General features: G+C 32.8%; 1 protein-coding gene and 1 pseudogene across 2 annotated transcripts; one reads left to right on the plus strand and one right to left on the minus strand.

Annotated features, from left to right (window-relative positions):
- LOC107473732 (BTB/POZ domain-containing protein At3g50780-like) overlaps window positions 1-3,189 on the minus strand; it is a 3,594-nt pseudogene extending 405 nt beyond the window's left edge.
- A 10,234-nt stretch (window positions 3,190-13,423) lies between these two features.
- Window positions 13,424-18,007, plus strand: LOC107473816 (protein NUCLEAR FUSION DEFECTIVE 4). Of its 2 annotated transcripts, XR_008007554.1 has the most exons (4): window positions 13,424-13,955; window positions 15,781-16,712; window positions 16,786-17,881; window positions 17,974-18,007. XR_008007554.1 is itself a non-coding variant. In XM_016093436.3 (3 exons), exons 1-3 carry the CDS (start codon window positions 13,614-13,616, stop codon window positions 17,300-17,302), a joined length of 1,791 nt encoding a protein of 596 aa, XP_015948922.1. In that variant the 5' UTR covers window positions 13,424-13,613; the 3' UTR covers window positions 17,303-18,007. The 2 variants fall into 2 exon arrangements, 1 of the variants encoding a protein (XP_015948922.1); XM_016093436.3 differs by having other exon boundaries at window positions 16,786-18,007.
- The last annotated feature ends 1,105 nt before the right edge of the window (window positions 18,008-19,112 follow it).

The following is a 19,112-nucleotide window of genomic DNA, read 5'->3' on the forward strand; positions in this document are numbered from 1 at the left end:
CAACCTTCCGGAAATGCAGCTGACGTGATACCGGTATACAGTTGGCAGCTTTACATGTAAGATGGCCAATTCCCGCTGGTTCGCCCACTTGGCCACAAACTCACCGGCCGCTTGCTTCTCCATTAAGATCTCCACCAACCATGAGAGGTTATCAGATTCCAGAGCTATTTGCTTTACAACAGGATCTCTCATATCGCTCGGTTTCTTCGCAAAGCCTGGATCTGAAGCCTTCTTGAACAGACACAACAGAGAATCCATGCAACTTTTGCATGAATTATAAATCATGTCAGTTGAACCGCCTTGATTTGCAACGCTGTTACTCTCCCTAAGGAGCTTCAGAACTATGTACTTCATTTCTCGACGACCTCTTTCTTCGTTGCTCTTGAGAACAAGATCGATAATATGCGAGACAGCGTCGTTTCGGACACTAGAAATGTTTGAAGAAACTCGTTTCAGCACAGGGTTGACTCCAATTCCTTCTCCTTGGAGTTGTCGTACAGTTGAAACCACCTTTTCTTCTTCTTCTTCTCCCACCCATGGGACTGCTTCCAAGTACTCCAAACATGATTCTATACATGAACCGAAGCTCAGGAATTCCGCAACCTGTGTGTTAGAATATAATTATGATCAATTAGGATGAATTAGTATTATTTAGTATATCTGAATATTTATTATAGGAGATTACGTTTTTATTATTATGATTTTCTTAGTATCTATAAATACTCTTTTATATTGTATCATTTCAGACAACTTGGATAGACAACTTAAATACATTCAATAATACACAAATCATTTCTCCAGTTTAGTCTCTTGTTTCTAATATGATATCAGAACTATGGTATCTTCCTTGAAGTGGAAATAGTTTCTTTTAGATTTCCTAAAAATGAATGGCCTCATAGGGGCAGAATATAATTTAACTACATAGATATAAACAAGAACAAAAACTTGAACGAATTATACTGCTGTAAATTCTATGATAAAAACAGAATCATTTGCATTGAAGAACATTAATGTCCAACTGCCACTTAGGCTGCATTTTATATATATATATCACACAACAAATAAAAATATATATATACCTCATTGGTTAAATAATGTCAAGAAATATAATTTGAAAGGGAACAGATTTGATTTCCCACAACAATATATAGCTTAATAATTAAAAACATTTGTAAAGAGTATAACTTGAAGACTCAATTCCGCACAAAAAACACACAAAGAATTATAGCTTAACAATTTTGTAGTTAGCATAACGACGGAAAATGACAAAGTAGTAGAACAGATTTTGAATTGTGATATTTTAGTAACGAAAGAAATCAGCACAATTGCAGAAAGAGAGCCGTCGCATTGAGCATATGCTGCACATGAGAGTCATTCTTCATCTTTTTCTCAATTGGTTCATATTGTAGTTCTGAGTTTTTCCTAAACTTGACTAGTATGTCTTAAATTATTCTTGAATATGTCTCAAGTTTTTAGGTTTTCCTTTTTCTTTATTTATGTAAAAGAAAAATGCTAGTATATCATGTGAGAATTCAAAAAAAAATCATGAGAGAAAAAGTAAGAGAGATTAAGAAGAAAAGTCATAAATTTTATCATGGGTGCAAACTATTAATGTTTCAAAATGATAATATTTATTGGCTATATAACATGAAAAATTCTATGGTGCTGATAGTAAAAATCAGCATGTGATGCTGACACTAGGTATTGCACTATAAAACTGTGTGTGTAGGAAATATGCCTGATTCATGTTATTTATCACCGCATTGTGACGGACCAAGTTATCTCGTTTCGATTCTTTGGAAAATATAACATTGGGCCCGTCACAATGCGGTGATAAATAATGTAAAACAGACATATTTCCTACACACGCGGCAGTTTTATAGTGCAATATCTAGTGTTAACATCACATGCTGATTTTTACTATCAGCACCATAGAATTTCCCATATAACATTACTGTTTTCTATACATTAAAAATCGGTTTTCTCATATATACACATTTTAACTTGTCTTATAAAATTAAAACGTTTTCTTTTGTGAATTGATTTAAACTAATGTACTATATTGTAAACTAATTTTAAAATAGTTTGTTATGTGTGGAAGTAGTTTGGTGTGATTTCCAAACTTTTGGTGTAGTTTCAATATGAGATTTGAGATGCGTGGGAAAATCACATCTTGAACTTGAGCATACTACTGGCTTAAATCAATTATGTTAAGTGTACACAAAAATCAGCCATCAATCTAAAATATATGTTAAAATACAGTATATATTGAAAATAAATTAAACCACACTTATATTTATACAACTTACCTTTAGTATTCGAAGAATGCGAGAAACGCTTTGCCTCATAAGCCTCTGCCTAATCTCCTTGCAGTACATGAGACCTACGATTTCAACATATATTTCAACATCCTCGCATTCATCGATTTGGAGCCACGACAAGTTGGTTTCATCAGAAAGTTTCTCACAGAAGAAAACACTCTTCTCTTTCAGAACATCCCTGTGCACACTCAACTTCACACAAAGCCCCTGCTTCCCCACCAACACCACCTTCATATCACACGTTCCTGGATCACCAAACTCAATAGCAACCTTCCTCGGCAAAGACTCGATTTTCGCCCGTGGCGACACCACGGACGCATTAGCAGAAGGCTGCTCCGGACATTGCTTTTCATCAGAATTCACCAATCTTGATGGGGTTGGCGGTGCAGAAGAAGCTCTTCTTTCATTCATTGTCACCGGAACAGTCTTTTTCTTGACTGTGCTTCTTGCCGGCAGCGGCGAAGAGGGTGTCGGTTTATTCAAAGGATTTTGGTTTCTGAGGCCTTTCTGGAACACAGCAGGTGATGGACAACACCAAAATCCTTCTGGGGTGACAGCTATTGGAACATTCTTAATCTTTGTTTGTCCTTGTTCCACCCGGTTATGCTTAATTTCAGACATGTTGGTAAGTTGTAACAGAATTTTTCACATGAAGATTGTTGATGAAGATTGCTTTCATTAAATTTGCATGGGAAATGAGAAATGTTCAATGGCAACACCGATTTTTTTTTTCTTTTATGAACCTCAAATGGGTAAAGGGTTTGACTCTCAAATGAGTAATCAATTACTTTCTTACTTTCATGCATGAAATGGAAAAAGCGAATTAGATTCAAAGAAAATTAGCACTAACTAACTACACTTTATTTTTTTTCAAAAGTGTAAGCATTAAATGAAACTTACCGAGAAATAAATGGTTTCATGAAAAGCCTCTTCTTTAAAGCCCATGTCTTAGGTAAAGAGTACTCAACCCAAAGAATGTTGAAATATGATTGAAATGGAGTTGCAGTTTTAACTATTAAGCTTCAAGGGAACCACTCAGAGAGAGAGAGGGGAGCATGATTAGTGCAGTGTAGTTGTAGTAATAGCAGTCTCTGTTTTAATCAATAAAGCAGAGAAAAACAAAGACACCACGAGACACGAGAAAGAAAAAGGGAATGGAGAATAGATGATGGTGATGATGGTGATAATGATACCTCATTGAACGTGTTCTCCTTTGTTGTTTCTTTTTTATCGCTTTAGCAGTTGACAGTGGCATGCTTTTGAGTTTTGATGATTATGTTTGTATCTTTTGTGGGTCTAAGAATTTGCAATGCCATCATCTTTGGACCCCAGAATTACGCAACTTGTCTATGGTATGATTGTTTCCAGAAAGAAAAAGGAGAGGAAGAAAGATTGCAAATGTGAAATGTGCAATTAGTCAATTACTAATTGCCAAATGCAGTTCTCTCTTCTCTAAACACAACAAGACACTGTAAGGAAAAATGAGCACTCACGCCGCATTGTTTGTTGTTCTCTTTTGTTTATTTTATTTTTGGTAAGTCGACTTTACTTGAAGTTAATATCTGAAAGTCGTTAGATGATTTGACTAATTTTTTATCCCACGACTCTCATGTATTAATTTCACGTGAAGTCGACTTCACTTTTTATTAATATTTTTTTTCTAAATAGATTGTTTTGACTTTTTTTATGAATCAAAATAGTTTTTTTTTTGAAAAAAAATATAAAGTTATTTATTAAGATTTTTATAATGATAAATTTTTATTGGGTTACTCCTATGCTTTAAAAACTTTCAGTTTATTCAATTAAAAAAATAAAACGTATTACTTCAAAGATTTAACCGAATGTTCTCGAGTACATACAAATTCAGTACAAGTGTTCTTATATCGACTTCCTTATCTAAAATATCTGATAGAATATTTAAAATCCAGTCATATCTAATCTAAAGACATTAATTTTTTTAATATAACAAATGTTGTATATAAAGTATTAAGATTTTTTAAAATTGAAAAAGTGAACCATTATTTAAGAAAAAATGTGTATATAAAATTAGTATATGAAAAGTTTGGCTTTTACGGGTACAAGTACAACAAATTACTCCTGTTAAGCGCCTAATGCTGAGGCGGAAGACTGACTTGATCTTTTAAGGGGAATTGATAAAATGAAGACTTCAGCTAAGTATTAAATTCAAGCAGCAGATTTTGTTTTGAACAAAACACTTTCGGCTTGTTGAAAGGAAAAAGGGGGGAAAAATGGCATTAACGATACCTGTATGTGGACCTGAAAAAAGATGGGTAGCCCAATGACCAATGTTTTCAAATTACAATGCAATTATGCAACAGTGTTCTGACCCATGCATGTAACAATTCAACCACTTTACATTTAATTTTATTTTATTTTTAGTTATTATTCAATTCGGTCTTTGAAGATTTTTATATCCTAACTTTTAATACTTTATAATTATACTAAAAGTCCATGTGCTACCTACTTTTAATCATTTATTTTGGTACTATATTTATTTAATATTGATCCTTCGTAAATACAAACCGAATTTTTAATTATAAAAATAATAATAAAAAATTTATTTTAAACCACATAATCACATAATTATATCCACATAATATTAAATACATAAACTTATTAAAAATTTTAAAATAGAGGTTCTACCCCTTTAAAAACCAAAACAATAAACGACGAAAGAGAAAATAAAATCTAAGACTAAATCAAACACAGAAAATGAAAACATATATATACATAAAGCTCTGTAGTTTGATCACGAATTTGCGCTAAAGTTTTCTGAACTTGTCACTGAAAAAGAAAAATCTGTAGGGGTGTGAGAACATCGTTGTCGCAGGTTCTCAATAGAGAAGGGAATACCATCAAAGCAAAGAAATACTTACAAATAAAAAGAATTTCATTATAAAAACAGTTTATCTTCGAAATAACTTTCTGGAAAAATTTTGTGGGAAGATCTACTTTGAAAGATCATAAAGAAACTCTTTTAGTTTACAATTCCGTAAAGTAAAGTGTTTAAAAAAGGAAAGGACCAAAAATGTGCCTAAAAAGGCTTCCTACCCGACAAACTTATATTGCTCGTTCCTATCCATCAAATACATAAACTAGAGAAATAAGACAATACCTAATCCAATCTGCCTCAACCTCCCTCACCACAACAGGGACAACCCTCAACGTCACCACTGTCAGCACAAGAGATCTCTCAGTTTTTAAACACATACAAAACATACAAGAAATACACAAGTATAAAGAGCAGATACAACGATTAGATCAAGTAGCAGGTAAATACAATATAGCAAGTAAGCAAGCCAATTACCAATAAACACCCAAACAAAACATACAAATGATGCATGTCTGTCCTATGGCCAATGAGCTCATCTATCAGTTATACAACCAAACCTAACATGTCCGGTAGTGAACCCTGGACAGGAACACCACAACATGGAGCAAGTGAGACCAAACCGCAACCCTTGCATCTTACCCGCGTAACCTGGAACAAGGGAGACAACCTCAACCCTTGCATCTTACTCGATGTCTCGAACCTTTATCAGTAACAAGTGGACAACATCACTGCATCTTACTCGATGGTATTTCTCAATCAGATTCAATCTCATTTTCAAATCCATTCTCAATATCATTCCACTTCATTCAAAAATCATAATTAAAATTAATCCTCATCATTCTTTATTTTCATAGCCAACCTCATTGTCCTCAATCAAATTCAATCATCATCATCATCTCATTCAATAATATCAACTTATTGTTAATTCAATCCTTCACTTCTCAATCTCTCTAGATATCAATCTAATATTCCTAAGATTCTCAATCATTACCTCATAATTCTTATAAATCACAACTTAACTATATCTTTTGTTCCCTTCAACCCCATTGCTTACCTCTAATAACATTTTTTCTTTCACACTTCCTAAACTTGAATGCGTGGATTAATAAGTAATTTAACTTTTCAAAATTTTAACTAAATAAATAAATTCCTTTTTGAATTAAATAAGTTATAACATAAACCAATTTTAAAACTATTTCAATCTTTAAAACTTTTTCAATAAGATTTCAAGCCATATTAAAACTGAAAATCCTAATTAAAAACCCAAAAATATCTATCCTCGAATCCATTATTTTACTTACTTTAAAATTTTAAAAAGTACTCAAGCCATATTTCTTTTGATGAATTAATTAAACCAAACTCATTTTTAAAATCATAACCAAAACTTCCAAAATCCTTTGATTTTTACAAAAATTTCGATAGAACCTCCTCTAAAAAGAGTTTACTACCCTTCACGGATTTTCTCAATTCAACCTCAATCCAACAAAATCAGTATTTCAATTCAACATTTTCAAGTTTGTCATTCAAAGTCAATCATTATCAATTTCAATCTAAAATTCAGCATCAACATGACCAAACATCATAATATCTATCTTTCAAATATACAACATATTCAATTACAGTAGAAAATCATTTACATCACAAGTATTCATCCATTTGTATTAATCTACTAAACTTGTCAGGTATTCAAAGTCTAAAATATTTTTATTTTAAAATAATTTCCTATCTCAATGTCAAAACTCAGCACTTTTCATGCACACGTGTCATCCATGCACTCTTCGTGCCTGCCAATCGCAACCTACAGTTTGATCCTGCCACCTGCCAATGGCAACCTGCGTTTATTGGTGCATTTTAAGGTGGTCAAATGCTGATCATGTCCGCATGCAGGGGACAAGAAACATGTTTCGAGACATGATTCTCTCTCCGTGCCAAACGCAGTTTGCGTTTTGCTCTGGACACAACTTTTTCGTTTTTCGTTTCCATCAAAACCTAATCTGTATTTTGAGGAGGTCTCACCATGATAGTTCCACATTTGTGCATCACATGCCATGCACCAATATACTAGGATATCACCATTTATTAATCCATTCATAAATTAATTTCTAAATAAATGTGGATTTCAAATCATTTTTCATAAATAAAATTAAAGCTATAATGGTCATACCACGACGCATGAGCCATGGAGTGATCGAATGAATTGAAATGTCAGTCAAGGCAAGTGGGACGTTGCGAGATTTGTAACAGAGTCATTACTTTCACAACCTTATCCCAAATTAATAGTAATATGTTTTAATGTGTTTTTTCTAAAGTAAATAATTACATTAATGAACACAACTTATATTCTTATTCTTTTTATTATTGATCTTAATTAGATTAAATCAAATTATTAATCGGTTCTTGGTAATAAAATAAAGTGGGCAACAATAAGATTGAATTCAAAAATAAACTTATAAAAATAACAGTGTATTTTCATTAATTTTATATAAAATAATATAAATATTTTAATGATTATAGTTTAATCTATATAAACATAACATTTATAAATCATATAAATAAACATTATAACTAAATCTAAACAATGTATTTTCATTCTTTAACATTTCATTAATTTTTTTTCAATTTTAACTTTTAGGATCTTCAATAATGTTTCACTATAGTAGCATTTATGAATAAAAACAATAGATACGTCATCACATATTCTTTTAGAATTTGGTCATTATTAGAGCTAAATAATTTTTATAACATGACTAAGTTATAAATTCCAATTTTTCATGGAATTAGTAATTTTTTTATTTCACAAACGTTTTATAAATTAGTATCTATGTTGTAATAATTTAAAATATAAGTAAAAATGAAGATGTAATAATTTTTTTATTCCACAAATGTTTTATAAATTAGTATCTATGATGTAATAATTTTTTTATTCCACAAATGTTTTATAAATTAGTAATTTATTCAGGTAATCGACAACTTGATCGGGGGATGGAATATATGCCACAAAAAGAGATTTCTGATTGACTGGATATCTAAAAAAATGAAGATCTAACTCTAGGCGCTTGCATCTACTATGCAGTATGGGATTAGCAGCTAGAAGACAAGCACTCTGATTAGTTTGAGCTACACACATGGCTCGGTATTCGACTTCTGTACTACTTCTACTGACCTTTGTCTGCTTGCTACTCTTCCATGATATCAGATTATTGCCTAGGTAAACACAAAATCCAGTGATGGACTTTCGATCCTCCAAGTCACCTCCCCAATCAGAGTCTGCAAATGCAAGAATCCTGAAGTTAGTGGATTTGGTAAAAACAATTCCATGTTCTACTGTACCTTGCACATAACGAAGTATCCTCTTCACACTTTTCCAATGTTTAAGGGTTGGATCATGAGCAAACTGAGACATCCTGTTCATTGTAAAAGTAATATCTGGTCTAGTCATCATTAAGTACTGTAAGGCTTCAACTATAGATCTGTACTTTGTTGGATTTTCAAATGGTTCTGAATCAGAGGAGTAGAATTTCGAATCTGTCAACATTGGCGTTGGCAAAGGCTTTGAATTATTCATTCCAGCCTTGAGTAATAGTTCCTTGGCATACTTCATTTGAGATATCAGAAGATCTCCATGGGGAAGATAAGTAGCTTTAAGACCTAAAAAATACTTGAACCTGCCAAGATCTTTTAAAGAAAATTTTCTATATAATTGAGATATTAAAGTTTCAATTTTATGTGAATTGTTTCCTGTGACTATAATGTCATCTACATACACTAACAAATAAGTCACATTAAAAAAATTGTGTCTAACAAATAATGACACATCTGATTTAGTACTTTTAAACCCAAACTTGTAGAGAGTATCTGCTAAGGTCTTGAACCAAGCTCTAGGTGCTTGTTTCAAACCATATATAGCTTTATTTAACTTACAAACTAATGAACTGTTATGATGAACATACCTTTGAGGCTGAACCATGTAAACATTCTCTTCAAGTATGCCATTTAAGAAGGCATTATCAAAATCAAATTGCCTTAATGGCCACCCCAGAGAAACTGCAATGGTTAACACAACTCTTACTATGGTTGGTCGAATTACTGGTGAGTAGATCTGTTCATAGTCTACATCTTCCTTTTGATGAAAACCCTTGCTAACCAGCCTAGCTTTATACCTAAGAATCTCTCCATTTTGATTTTTTCTTGATTGCAAAAATTCATTTGCTTCCTATTACTGTTGCATTAGCTGGTGGTTCTGTAAAAGTCCAGGTATTACACCTCTCTAGAGGCTGAATTTTTACGTCCATTGCTCTCTTCCAATGAGTGCAGTTAAGGGCCTGCTTAACTGTAATTGGTATACTGTAAACAATATCAACCACTTGTGTGTTGAAGGCTTTTGGCTTGTGTATTCCAGATTTGGCCCTTGTCATCATGGAATGGATGTTTGTAGGTGTAATGGAGGGTAAACCTCTCTCTAAGCCATTAACAGGGATAGGTGAATGGGGTTGAGGCAGAGGTGGGGGGTCTGATGTTTGTGAAATTGAAGGTCTGATGTGAAAGAGGAATCATTAGAGGTGGTGTTTGGTGGTTCTAGCAGGACAGAGGATGCTGGAAGAGAGGGATTTTCTGTAGAAGAGGGTGAGGATGAGGGTATTTATATTTCAAACTTAATGGATTCAGGAATATAATCTTGTGTATCTACAGTAAACTTGATTGCAGAACTAGAAAACATATAATGATAGGGGAATAAAGTTTCAATAAAGCTAACATGCCTTGCAAGGTAAACCTTATCATTCTTTGTCATGTACTTATAACCTTTATGATTAGGATCATAGCCAAGAAAAAGACAAATCTCATATTTATAGTCAAATTTAATATTCTTATATGGTCTTAAGAAAGGAAAGCATGCACACCCAAATACTTTAAAGAAAGTGAAATTTGGTGTATGGTGAAATAGAATTTCATAAGGACTTTTATTTTGTAACACACTAATGGGTAATCGATTAGTGATGTAAATAGATGTAATAAACACATCTTTCTGAAATTCCATAGAAAGATATGTTGTAGCTAATAGGGAAAGTCCCATTTTTGTAGTATGCTTATGCTTCCTTTCGACACTACTTTGTTGGTGATGTGTGTAAGGGCATGACATTCTATGTTGGATACCCTCAGTAACAAGAAAACTAGTAAAAGGTTTAGAAAGAAACTCACCTCCCTTGTCAGTTTGTAGGGATTTAATGTTGTGACCAGTTTGTTTTTCCATCAGTTTCTTATAATTTTGAAAGGCTAATAAAGTTTGAGATTTATTCTATAAAAGAAAAATAACAGTAAATTTTGAAAAACTATCTACAAAACAAGCATAATATTTATAACCATTCCGAAAAGTCACAGAGGATGGTCCCCATAGATGAGCAAAAACACACTGCAATGGTGCACTATACACAGTTTCAGTTTGGTCAAAATGCAATCTATGCATCTTTGCTAGAGGACAAATTTTACACTCCAGAATTTGTAATAGGAATAGAGCATTTATTCATGATGGTAAGCACAGTTTTCATGGCACAATGGCCAAGACTTGTGCCACAGAACAATATTACTATTCGCATTACATTGAGTATTGAAAGCAGTGAAATTAGAATTGTTGGTGACAGTAGAATTACAAAGAGCTTAATTGAAGTTGTCTAAACCAGGAACAACACCATGATGAAAATTAGAATTATAGCTTAAAGCAGTGTCCTGAGTATTAGGCTTAGGAACTCTGAGAGTGTCAAAGGAGTAAACTCCATTTCTAGCTATGCCCTGTAGGAGAAAGTCCTTGGTAGCCTGATCACGGATAACACAAAAATTAGACCAAAATTCAAAAAAAAAAAACCCATTTTCAGCTGCAAACCTAGACACACTTAGCGAATTCTGGGTAATTTAAGGGACATGAAGCAAATTCTTTAAACAAAAAGAGATATTAGCATATTTATCATAAAGAATAGAGGAGCCAGAATTCTTGATGGCAATACCTGTACCATTACCTACAAAGACTTGATTTGCGTCTGTGTTACTCGCAGAAAAAGAAAGAAGATTTGAAGGGTTTGGTGTGAGATGGTGGCTGGCACCAGAATCTGCAAGCCAGGATGCATCACTCAATGATGAGGATGGGACAGTAAGAAAGGCTATTGGTTGGTGGAAATTCGCGGGGTGAGGTGGTGGGTGCGCATTGATGTATGGAATTTGAGGTGTCTTAGAAGGATTTCCAGAATTGGGATTGAACGAATGGTCAAATCTGTGGTAGCAGTTCCATATCACATGCCCTAATCTTCCACATAGTTGACACTGCACTCTTGAATTGTTGTTATTGAAGCCAAAACGTCCACCACCATGGCCATTTCTGCCTCGACGGCCGCGTTGATTGGCGGTGGCACAGTTGTAATCAAAGCCCGATGGAGAATTTTGAACATAATGAGCAGTTGGTATACCAATGTCACGTTTTTTGAAGCGCTTGAGTATCTCTTCATGCGAAAGGAGAAATGCTTCAGCCTCAACAACTCGGAAAGATCATCTCTTTGCTGTGACGGAAGAAATATATACGGCATAATCTTCAGAAAGACCATCAATGATAGTTTGAAGGTGATCATCCTCTGGTACTTCATATCCCACAACAAACAAGGAATCCACAATTTTGTGAATTTTGGCATGGTACTCAGTTGTTGGACTAGTCTTTTTGTAGGATCGTAGTTGACTCTTGAGGCTTTGTACACGTGCAGAAGAGGCAGCTTGGAAGTATTCATCTATTTGATTCCAAACATAAAAAAAATTGGATAGATGAATGATTTTATTCTTGAAGGGGTTTGTCATCGAAGCTACCAGCCAGGTTGTGAGGATTTTATCACGCTGGCGCCAATTCTTGAACTCTTCTAATTCAGTGAATGTTTTCTTGGTGGCATCTGATATGAATTGTTCTGGAACCTTTGATGGATCAAAGTGAATTTTGAGTTCCAAACTTTTAATGGTAAAAAGTGCAAGATATCTCCAAGTTGAATAATTGTCTTCATCGAGTTTTTTAACAATGGGTGAGAAGGTCTTCTTTGTTGAATCTGATAGCGTGATTTTCATTGTGGATCTAATGATGAAATGGTAGCTCTTGATACCATAAAAGATGCAGCAAGAAACTATGTAGCAAGTGCTGGTTTCTTGACAGAAAAAATTAAGAGTAAAAATAAAGGGTAATGAAAAAATATTTCTTATTACTTTTCACACTAGAATCAAATACACGCATCATATATATATATATACATACTAACGCTACAATAGAATTGTTGACTAACTAAATTATGTTATTCCCTAAATATTTATCCTGACTCCAACTCATTCTTCTCACTCTTATCCCTTATAATATCATACATCTATTTTTTAGTATTATATTTTTTTTCTATAATTAATTTGATATATAGAAAGAATTACAAAAATTAATGATTAAAATAATTGCATATCATTTTTAAATGATTCTAAGAATATTTACATATTATATTTGTATATATATTTTTCTCTTCGTATATTACGATATATTTTTTTATATATTATTTTAGTGTTAGTAATAAATCACTTAATATTGAGTGATTTATTATTTAATAAATTTAGAGAGACGTGTGTGACATAAATAATTCATCAAAATACATTGTAAATAAAATATTTTTATTTAAAAAAATACAACCTTCATGAGACATATTATCAATATGCAAAAGATATATTATAAAGAAAAAAATATTATTTGTACATTAAAATCAGTCATTAAAATCAGTTATTAATGTATTTATGTATAAATATATGTAGTTTAATTTATTTTTAATATGTATTTTATATTGATGACTGACTTTGATGGCTGATTTTGGTGTACAGTTATCCCTTGGCGAACTTCCTTCAACTTTTTTAATTTCCGTGTTTTTAATTCATTTTAATCCATTAGTATATAGATCTACAAATAGTATATAGGAGTACACAAAAATACACAAATAATTAATATGATTTTTTCAAAAAAATTTTTAATTATAAATTAAAAAATAAACTATATATAACAATAATAATCATTATCATCATTTTTAAAAATATACAAATATACCCAAATAAATCATATTTAACAAGAATTATTTTAATTATAAGACCTATTTTATTTTTAAAAAACCCATGAATTCCAAACTTCCTATTAAATACTTATCTGTCTGATACTGCTATACACTATACAGTATTATCAAAATAAAGAGTCGGTACATTACACCCGGTTATTAAGCTTGTTAAACTCCATTCTCTCCCACTTGGCATTTTGAAAACTCTATCACCACTTACTCATACCAATTTTGTCGCTACCTGTGTCTGCTCCTAATAATATCTCTTTTTAAGTCTCCTGCCGCAGCAGCCAGAAGCACAACAAGAGTGTTCATCTCATCAAACACACCTTTTTGCGAGTGATGATGATGGGTCAATTCAAGGAAAAGCTTGTGAGTTTATACAGAAGCAGATGGCTGGTGTTTGTGGCTGCAATGTGGTTACAATCATGGGCAGGGATTGGGTACTTGTTTGGGAGCATATCACCAGTCATCAAAGAGTCCTTAAGCTACAACCAGAAGCAACTTGCCATGGTTGGTGTAGCTAAGGACCTTGGTGATTCCGTTGGCTTTGTAACTGGAATCCTCTGTGAGATCTTGCCCCTTTGGGCTTCTCTACTAGTTGGTGCTCTTCTCAATCTTATTGGCTATGGTTGGGTTTGGTTGATTGTTACTGCTAGAGTTCCAACTCTTCCCTTATGGGCTGTGAGTCTTTTCTTTCCCTTTCGATCTCTTTTCTTCTTCTTCTTCACCTTTGGATTTTGGATCATCAAGTAGTTAATTTCATTTCTACTAGTTTGACTTTTTCTGGTTTGGTTTGATTTCGTGATGTTACTGTCAATCATAATACGATGGTGTCTCTCTCTTGATTTTTGTTTTGATCAATCATCAAATTAGTCGGTCGTCAAATACTGATAAATTCTTCAAATTTGTTCTTTTCTTATATGTATCTCCTTTTTTTTTTAGTACCTATCAGTATTTTTTGTTTTTGGCCTGAGATTATCTGAACCACTGGATTTGGTTTTGATTGAAACCATCTTGTTTTATTGAGTGATGTTTAGTTTTTCAGTTTCTTGTTCCATTTATCTTTCTTTTTTTTTTCCTTGTTAAATTGGTACTAGTATGAGTCATCGTATCATTTCACTTATTAAAATTCAACTTTTTTTTCATAAATGAAACTTTATGACATGGATGGTCTGGAGTAAAGTTCTATACTGTTTCTTCAATCTTAAAAGGAAGGACTTTAATCGTAAAGGTGATGATGGTTCTGGAGTATTCTGGAATCAAAGTCTATGATTGCTCTTTACACCTCATAACCTATTGAATGAATATTCCATCTTTTTGCCTCATGAAAGGCCTGGGAATTTTCTTTCATTGTTTTATATATTCTTCTCCTTTGTGTAATACCAGACACTAGACATTACATTCTCTTTTTTCCTCATTTTTTTTATATTCGGCTTTGTAGTAAGGTGGAAACTCAGATGAAGTCGTTAAAATTAATAGTTGAAAACACTTGGATGACATGTCTGATTAAATTAGAACGATTCTGAACTATTAATTTCGCATGTGAGTGGTCACCTTGTAGTCAATGCATGATTTTAAATTTGGGTGTAAAGCATTATTGTGCAAGCATGATTGGTTACAAGTTGCAACTTGCATTTAAAACATTGAAAAGGATGTATGATGTGAAAAATGTGGTGATTAAACTACTAACCCAATATTTTGCAACTCATGAGTCTTGGTGTTGCATCTGTGCTGAACGGACTCTCTATTTTATAATCATTTCTTTCCTTGTAGCTGTCAAGTATCTTGTGTCTCACATGTGAGCACGTGACACATGATGACAAACATCGGTCAATATTTATAACAACAGATCTACCTTTCAGATGTTTGTACTACGGCTTTTAAGTTTCTGCTGTTCATTAGAGTACTCAAAATTAGAAAATAGAAACATATATGCATCAATCTTCATTAAGTTCGACATAACTATTGCCCAAGATTTCTTTAGATCATTAATAAACAGAGATCAAACATGGGAACAAGCTTAAAAGTTACCTTGCATAAAATTTAAGTTGGGCAAGTGGCAGTAGCTGAAATTTGAATACTTATAATTTAGTTACTAAAAGTAGTGAATTGTATACCGAAAACGAGTCACTTAAACATCCCCATTCCAGCTTTCTGGTAACTTATGGTGAATATATACATTAGTATTGAATCCTGCTAGTAATGGGAACATTAAGTTTGGTGGTTTATTAGAAAACTTACAACTGAAAAACTGGCTCTTCATTTTGTGAGCATAGTAAAGGTAAGATTGATACTGTCAACCAGAGGCTTGGATTTTGTTTGTTCCAGTTCAATAAAGGTTTTTTTTTCCTTGTTGCACAAACTCATTTGAATGCTGTTAATCTTTCAAAATGTTGTATAATATAAAGAACATAAGCGTATACAACTTTACTACATAGAGATTTTTTTCAGTTATTTTATTTATCAGATAACCCAAATAAGATGATTAGTTGTTATTTCTATGCAGATTTGTGTTCTCATATTCATCGGAACAAATGGTGAAACCTACTTCAACACAGTTTCTCTAGTATCTTGTGTGCAAAACTTCCCCAAAAGCCGGGGTCCAGTGGTCGGAATTCTGAAGGGCTTTGCAGGACTGAGTGGTGCAATCTTGACACAAATATATGCAGTGATCCATTCCCCTGATCATGCATCATTGGTATTTATGGTTGCTGTTGGTCCAGCATTGGTAGGAGTAGGTCTAATGTTCATTGTTAGACCTGTAGGAGGTCACAAACAAGTGCGTCCGACGGACGGCAAAAGCTTCACATTTGTCTATGGAGTGTGCCTCCTATTGGCTGCTTATTTGATGGGAGTCATGGTTGTCCAAGATCTAGTTTATGTGAGCAATCCTGTAATCATGACTTTCACAATCATCCTGTTCTTGATTCTCTTTGTTCCATTCATCATTCCTATCGCATTAGTTTTCGGTCCGGATAAAAAATCTCCAGAGGAAGAGGCACTGCTTCCAGAACCAGAGAATAAAGATCTAGGAAAGTCACCACAGGAATCCGAGGAAGTGCTATTAAGTGAGCTGGAAGACGAGAAGCCTAAGGAAGTGGACTTGCTTCCTGCATCAGAGCGGCGAAAGCGTATCGCGCAATTGCAATCAAAGCTACTCCAAGCAGCTGCTGAAGGAGCAGTGAGAGTCAAGAGGAGGAGAGGACCACACAGAGGGGAGGATTTTACTTTGAGACAAGCTTTGATTAAGGCAGATTTTTGGCTTCTTTTCATTTCCATGATCATGGGCTCGGGATCCGGCTTGACTGTGATTGACAATCTTGGTCAGATGAGTCAGTCTCTTGGATATGACAATACACATATCTTTGTCTCACTCATCAGTATTTGGAACTTCCTCGGCCGTGTCGGAGGGGGCTACATATCTGAGCTTGTTGTAAGGTACAAAACAGGTTTTACACTGATCAAACTATTTTATGTCCCTATCAAGAATTTTAATTTGTTGTTTGAACAGAGATCATGTCTATCCAAGACCAGCTGCACTAGCTGTATTTCAACTTATTATGACCGTCGGCCATCTTTTCATCGCGATGGGATGGCCGGGGTCAATGTATATCAGCACTCTACTGATTGGACTTGGTTATGGAGCTCATTGGGCGATTGTTCCGGCCACTGCCTCTGAATTGTTCGGGTTGAGAAACTTTGGTGCATTGTACAATTTCATCACTCTAGCAAACCCTGCAGGAACACTTGTCTTCTCAAGTCTTATAGCAAGCAGAATCTATGATTATGAGGCAGAACAGCAAACTCAAGGAGATCATCATTTTCCAAATTTAGGATCGGTCATGGCGCGTGCGCTTAATGATGGCAAGCCACTAACCTGTAATGGCTCCATATGCTTTTTCATAACTTCCATGATCATGTCTGGACTCTGCATCGTTGCAGCAATCTTATGCATGATTCTTGTGTTCCGAACAAGGATCGTTTATGCAAACCTATATGGAAAATCTTCTTCCCGCAACCTCCGATAAATCAAGTTTTCTTGTAATAAGCTCCACTTTTTTGTGTTGAATTCTTGCTTTCAGAGACAAAAAAAGTAAAGTATATTTTTTTTTTCTTTGAAGTTTGTTAAAAGTTTTTAAAATATTTTTAAGTTTTATTTTCTTTTAATTTTGTCTTAAAAGTTTTCGAATTGCATCAAATATATCCTGATAGTTAATTTTTTAAAAAATTTAGGATCAATTCAGCAACAATTTCACAAAAACAATCTTCAACACAAATAAATTGGACATAGTTGTCATGTATTATTATTGGATTAGTCTTAAATTTTTTGAAAATTTAGCTATCATGGATATATTTGATACAAATCGAAAATTTCAGAGACAAAATTAAAATAAAATAAAATTTATAGATATTTTTAAAATTTTTGACAAACTTCATAAACAAAAATATATACTTTACGCCAAGGAAAAAAAAAAATGGGAGTTCGGACTGCCTGTTTGGCTGTTTCAGTATATTTATTTACAGAAGGTGTATGAGGGTGGATACCAAAGAAGAGAGAGTTTAACAACAGGAAAGCCATGTTTGGCCGAATACCATAGTTGTGACTTGTGAGTATTCTTTTTCTCATTATTTGAGTTGTATACTTGTATGTTTTTCCTTTTTGAAGCTAATGTTTGATTGGCTTAAATTTGTTGCTTAGAAAACTAAATATTATGTGCAAGTGGTTCTGCTGAGGATGTGCGTGTGCTATAGCTGATGAAGCATGGTTACAAAATATTTGCTCCTTTTTTTTTTTTGAATTTATATTTTCTAAGGAGTGAATCATTGTGTATAATTATATACATCCCTTGTCACCAAAAATTATATACATCCCTTATTAATTTATGGCCAAAGTAGCTTATATGACTAGGCAAAAGATCAACCCGAATCAGGGCACGTGATCTGTGTTAATAATGGATATGCATTAAGTCAACAATTTAATGTTTTTATGAACACGTTTTTTTTGTTAACACAGAAAACGTAGTCTGATAATAGTCTGATAATATAATTTTTTGGAGATTATTTTAATAAAGATATTTATATATGTTATGTTATTATTGGATATTTTTATTAAACTGTTTAATAATTTATTTTTTAATAAATCAGAACAAAATCGGTTTATTATAACAATAATAATAAATTTAATTATTGTATTATAATTATTAGATTCAATTTGATCCAATTAAATTATACAATCTAAACTAAATATTTTTAAATTTTTTGATAAAAAAATAAATATATTTCTGATTTTTTATTTTGTGAACATTTAAATTCTTAAAAATTTAAAAATACAATTAAATCTCTAAAAAAAATAGGTTTATTGTTATTGTTATAAAAAAATCGATTTTAAATTAATTTTATTCTAATTTATTAAAAAAATTTAAAATACCCAATTTATTAAGCCTCTTTATGAAAGCATCTCCCAATTCTTTTTGTCTAAGATTAGGACCTATTCCGAGTCTCAATTATTTTGCAATGATTCATCAATAAATGAATTTAATAATCAAATCCTATCTTTGCAGAGGTTGATATTTTGTTCAAAATGTGGGTTGTGTGAAAATCTTAAATTGCATTAACTAAGGAAGCGTATGTTATAAAGCCATAGTTAGAGGTTTTATTATTATTTTTTTCTATTTTTTAACAAAGAAAAAGATGACAGAAAGTTGAACAAACAACACACTGCAACTAAGTCAACTCGTGAGCCTAAATTGTTTATATATTATTTATTATAATTATTTATATTAATACATATATTATGTATTTTATATTTTTAATTTACAATATTATAGATAATTTAGA

This window comes from Arachis duranensis, chromosome 1 (assembly GCF_000817695.3).
Source record: "Arachis duranensis cultivar V14167 chromosome 1, aradu.V14167.gnm2.J7QH, whole genome shotgun sequence".
In the NCBI taxonomy this organism is placed as follows: domain Eukaryota; kingdom Viridiplantae; phylum Streptophyta; class Magnoliopsida; order Fabales; family Fabaceae; genus Arachis; species Arachis duranensis.

Coding starts and splice junctions, on each gene's coding strand:
- LOC107473816 (XM_016093436.3), top strand. CDS start 13,614: ATGATGATGGGTCAATTCAAGGAAAAGCTTGTGAGTTTATACAGAAGC. Junction 13,956..15,780: donor CAACTCTTCCCTTATGGGCT/GTGAGTCTTTTC, acceptor ATTTCTATGCAG/ATTTGTGTTCTCATATTCAT. Junction 16,713..16,785: donor ATATCTGAGCTTGTTGTAAG/GTACAAAACAGG, acceptor TTGTTTGAACAG/AGATCATGTCTATCCAAGAC.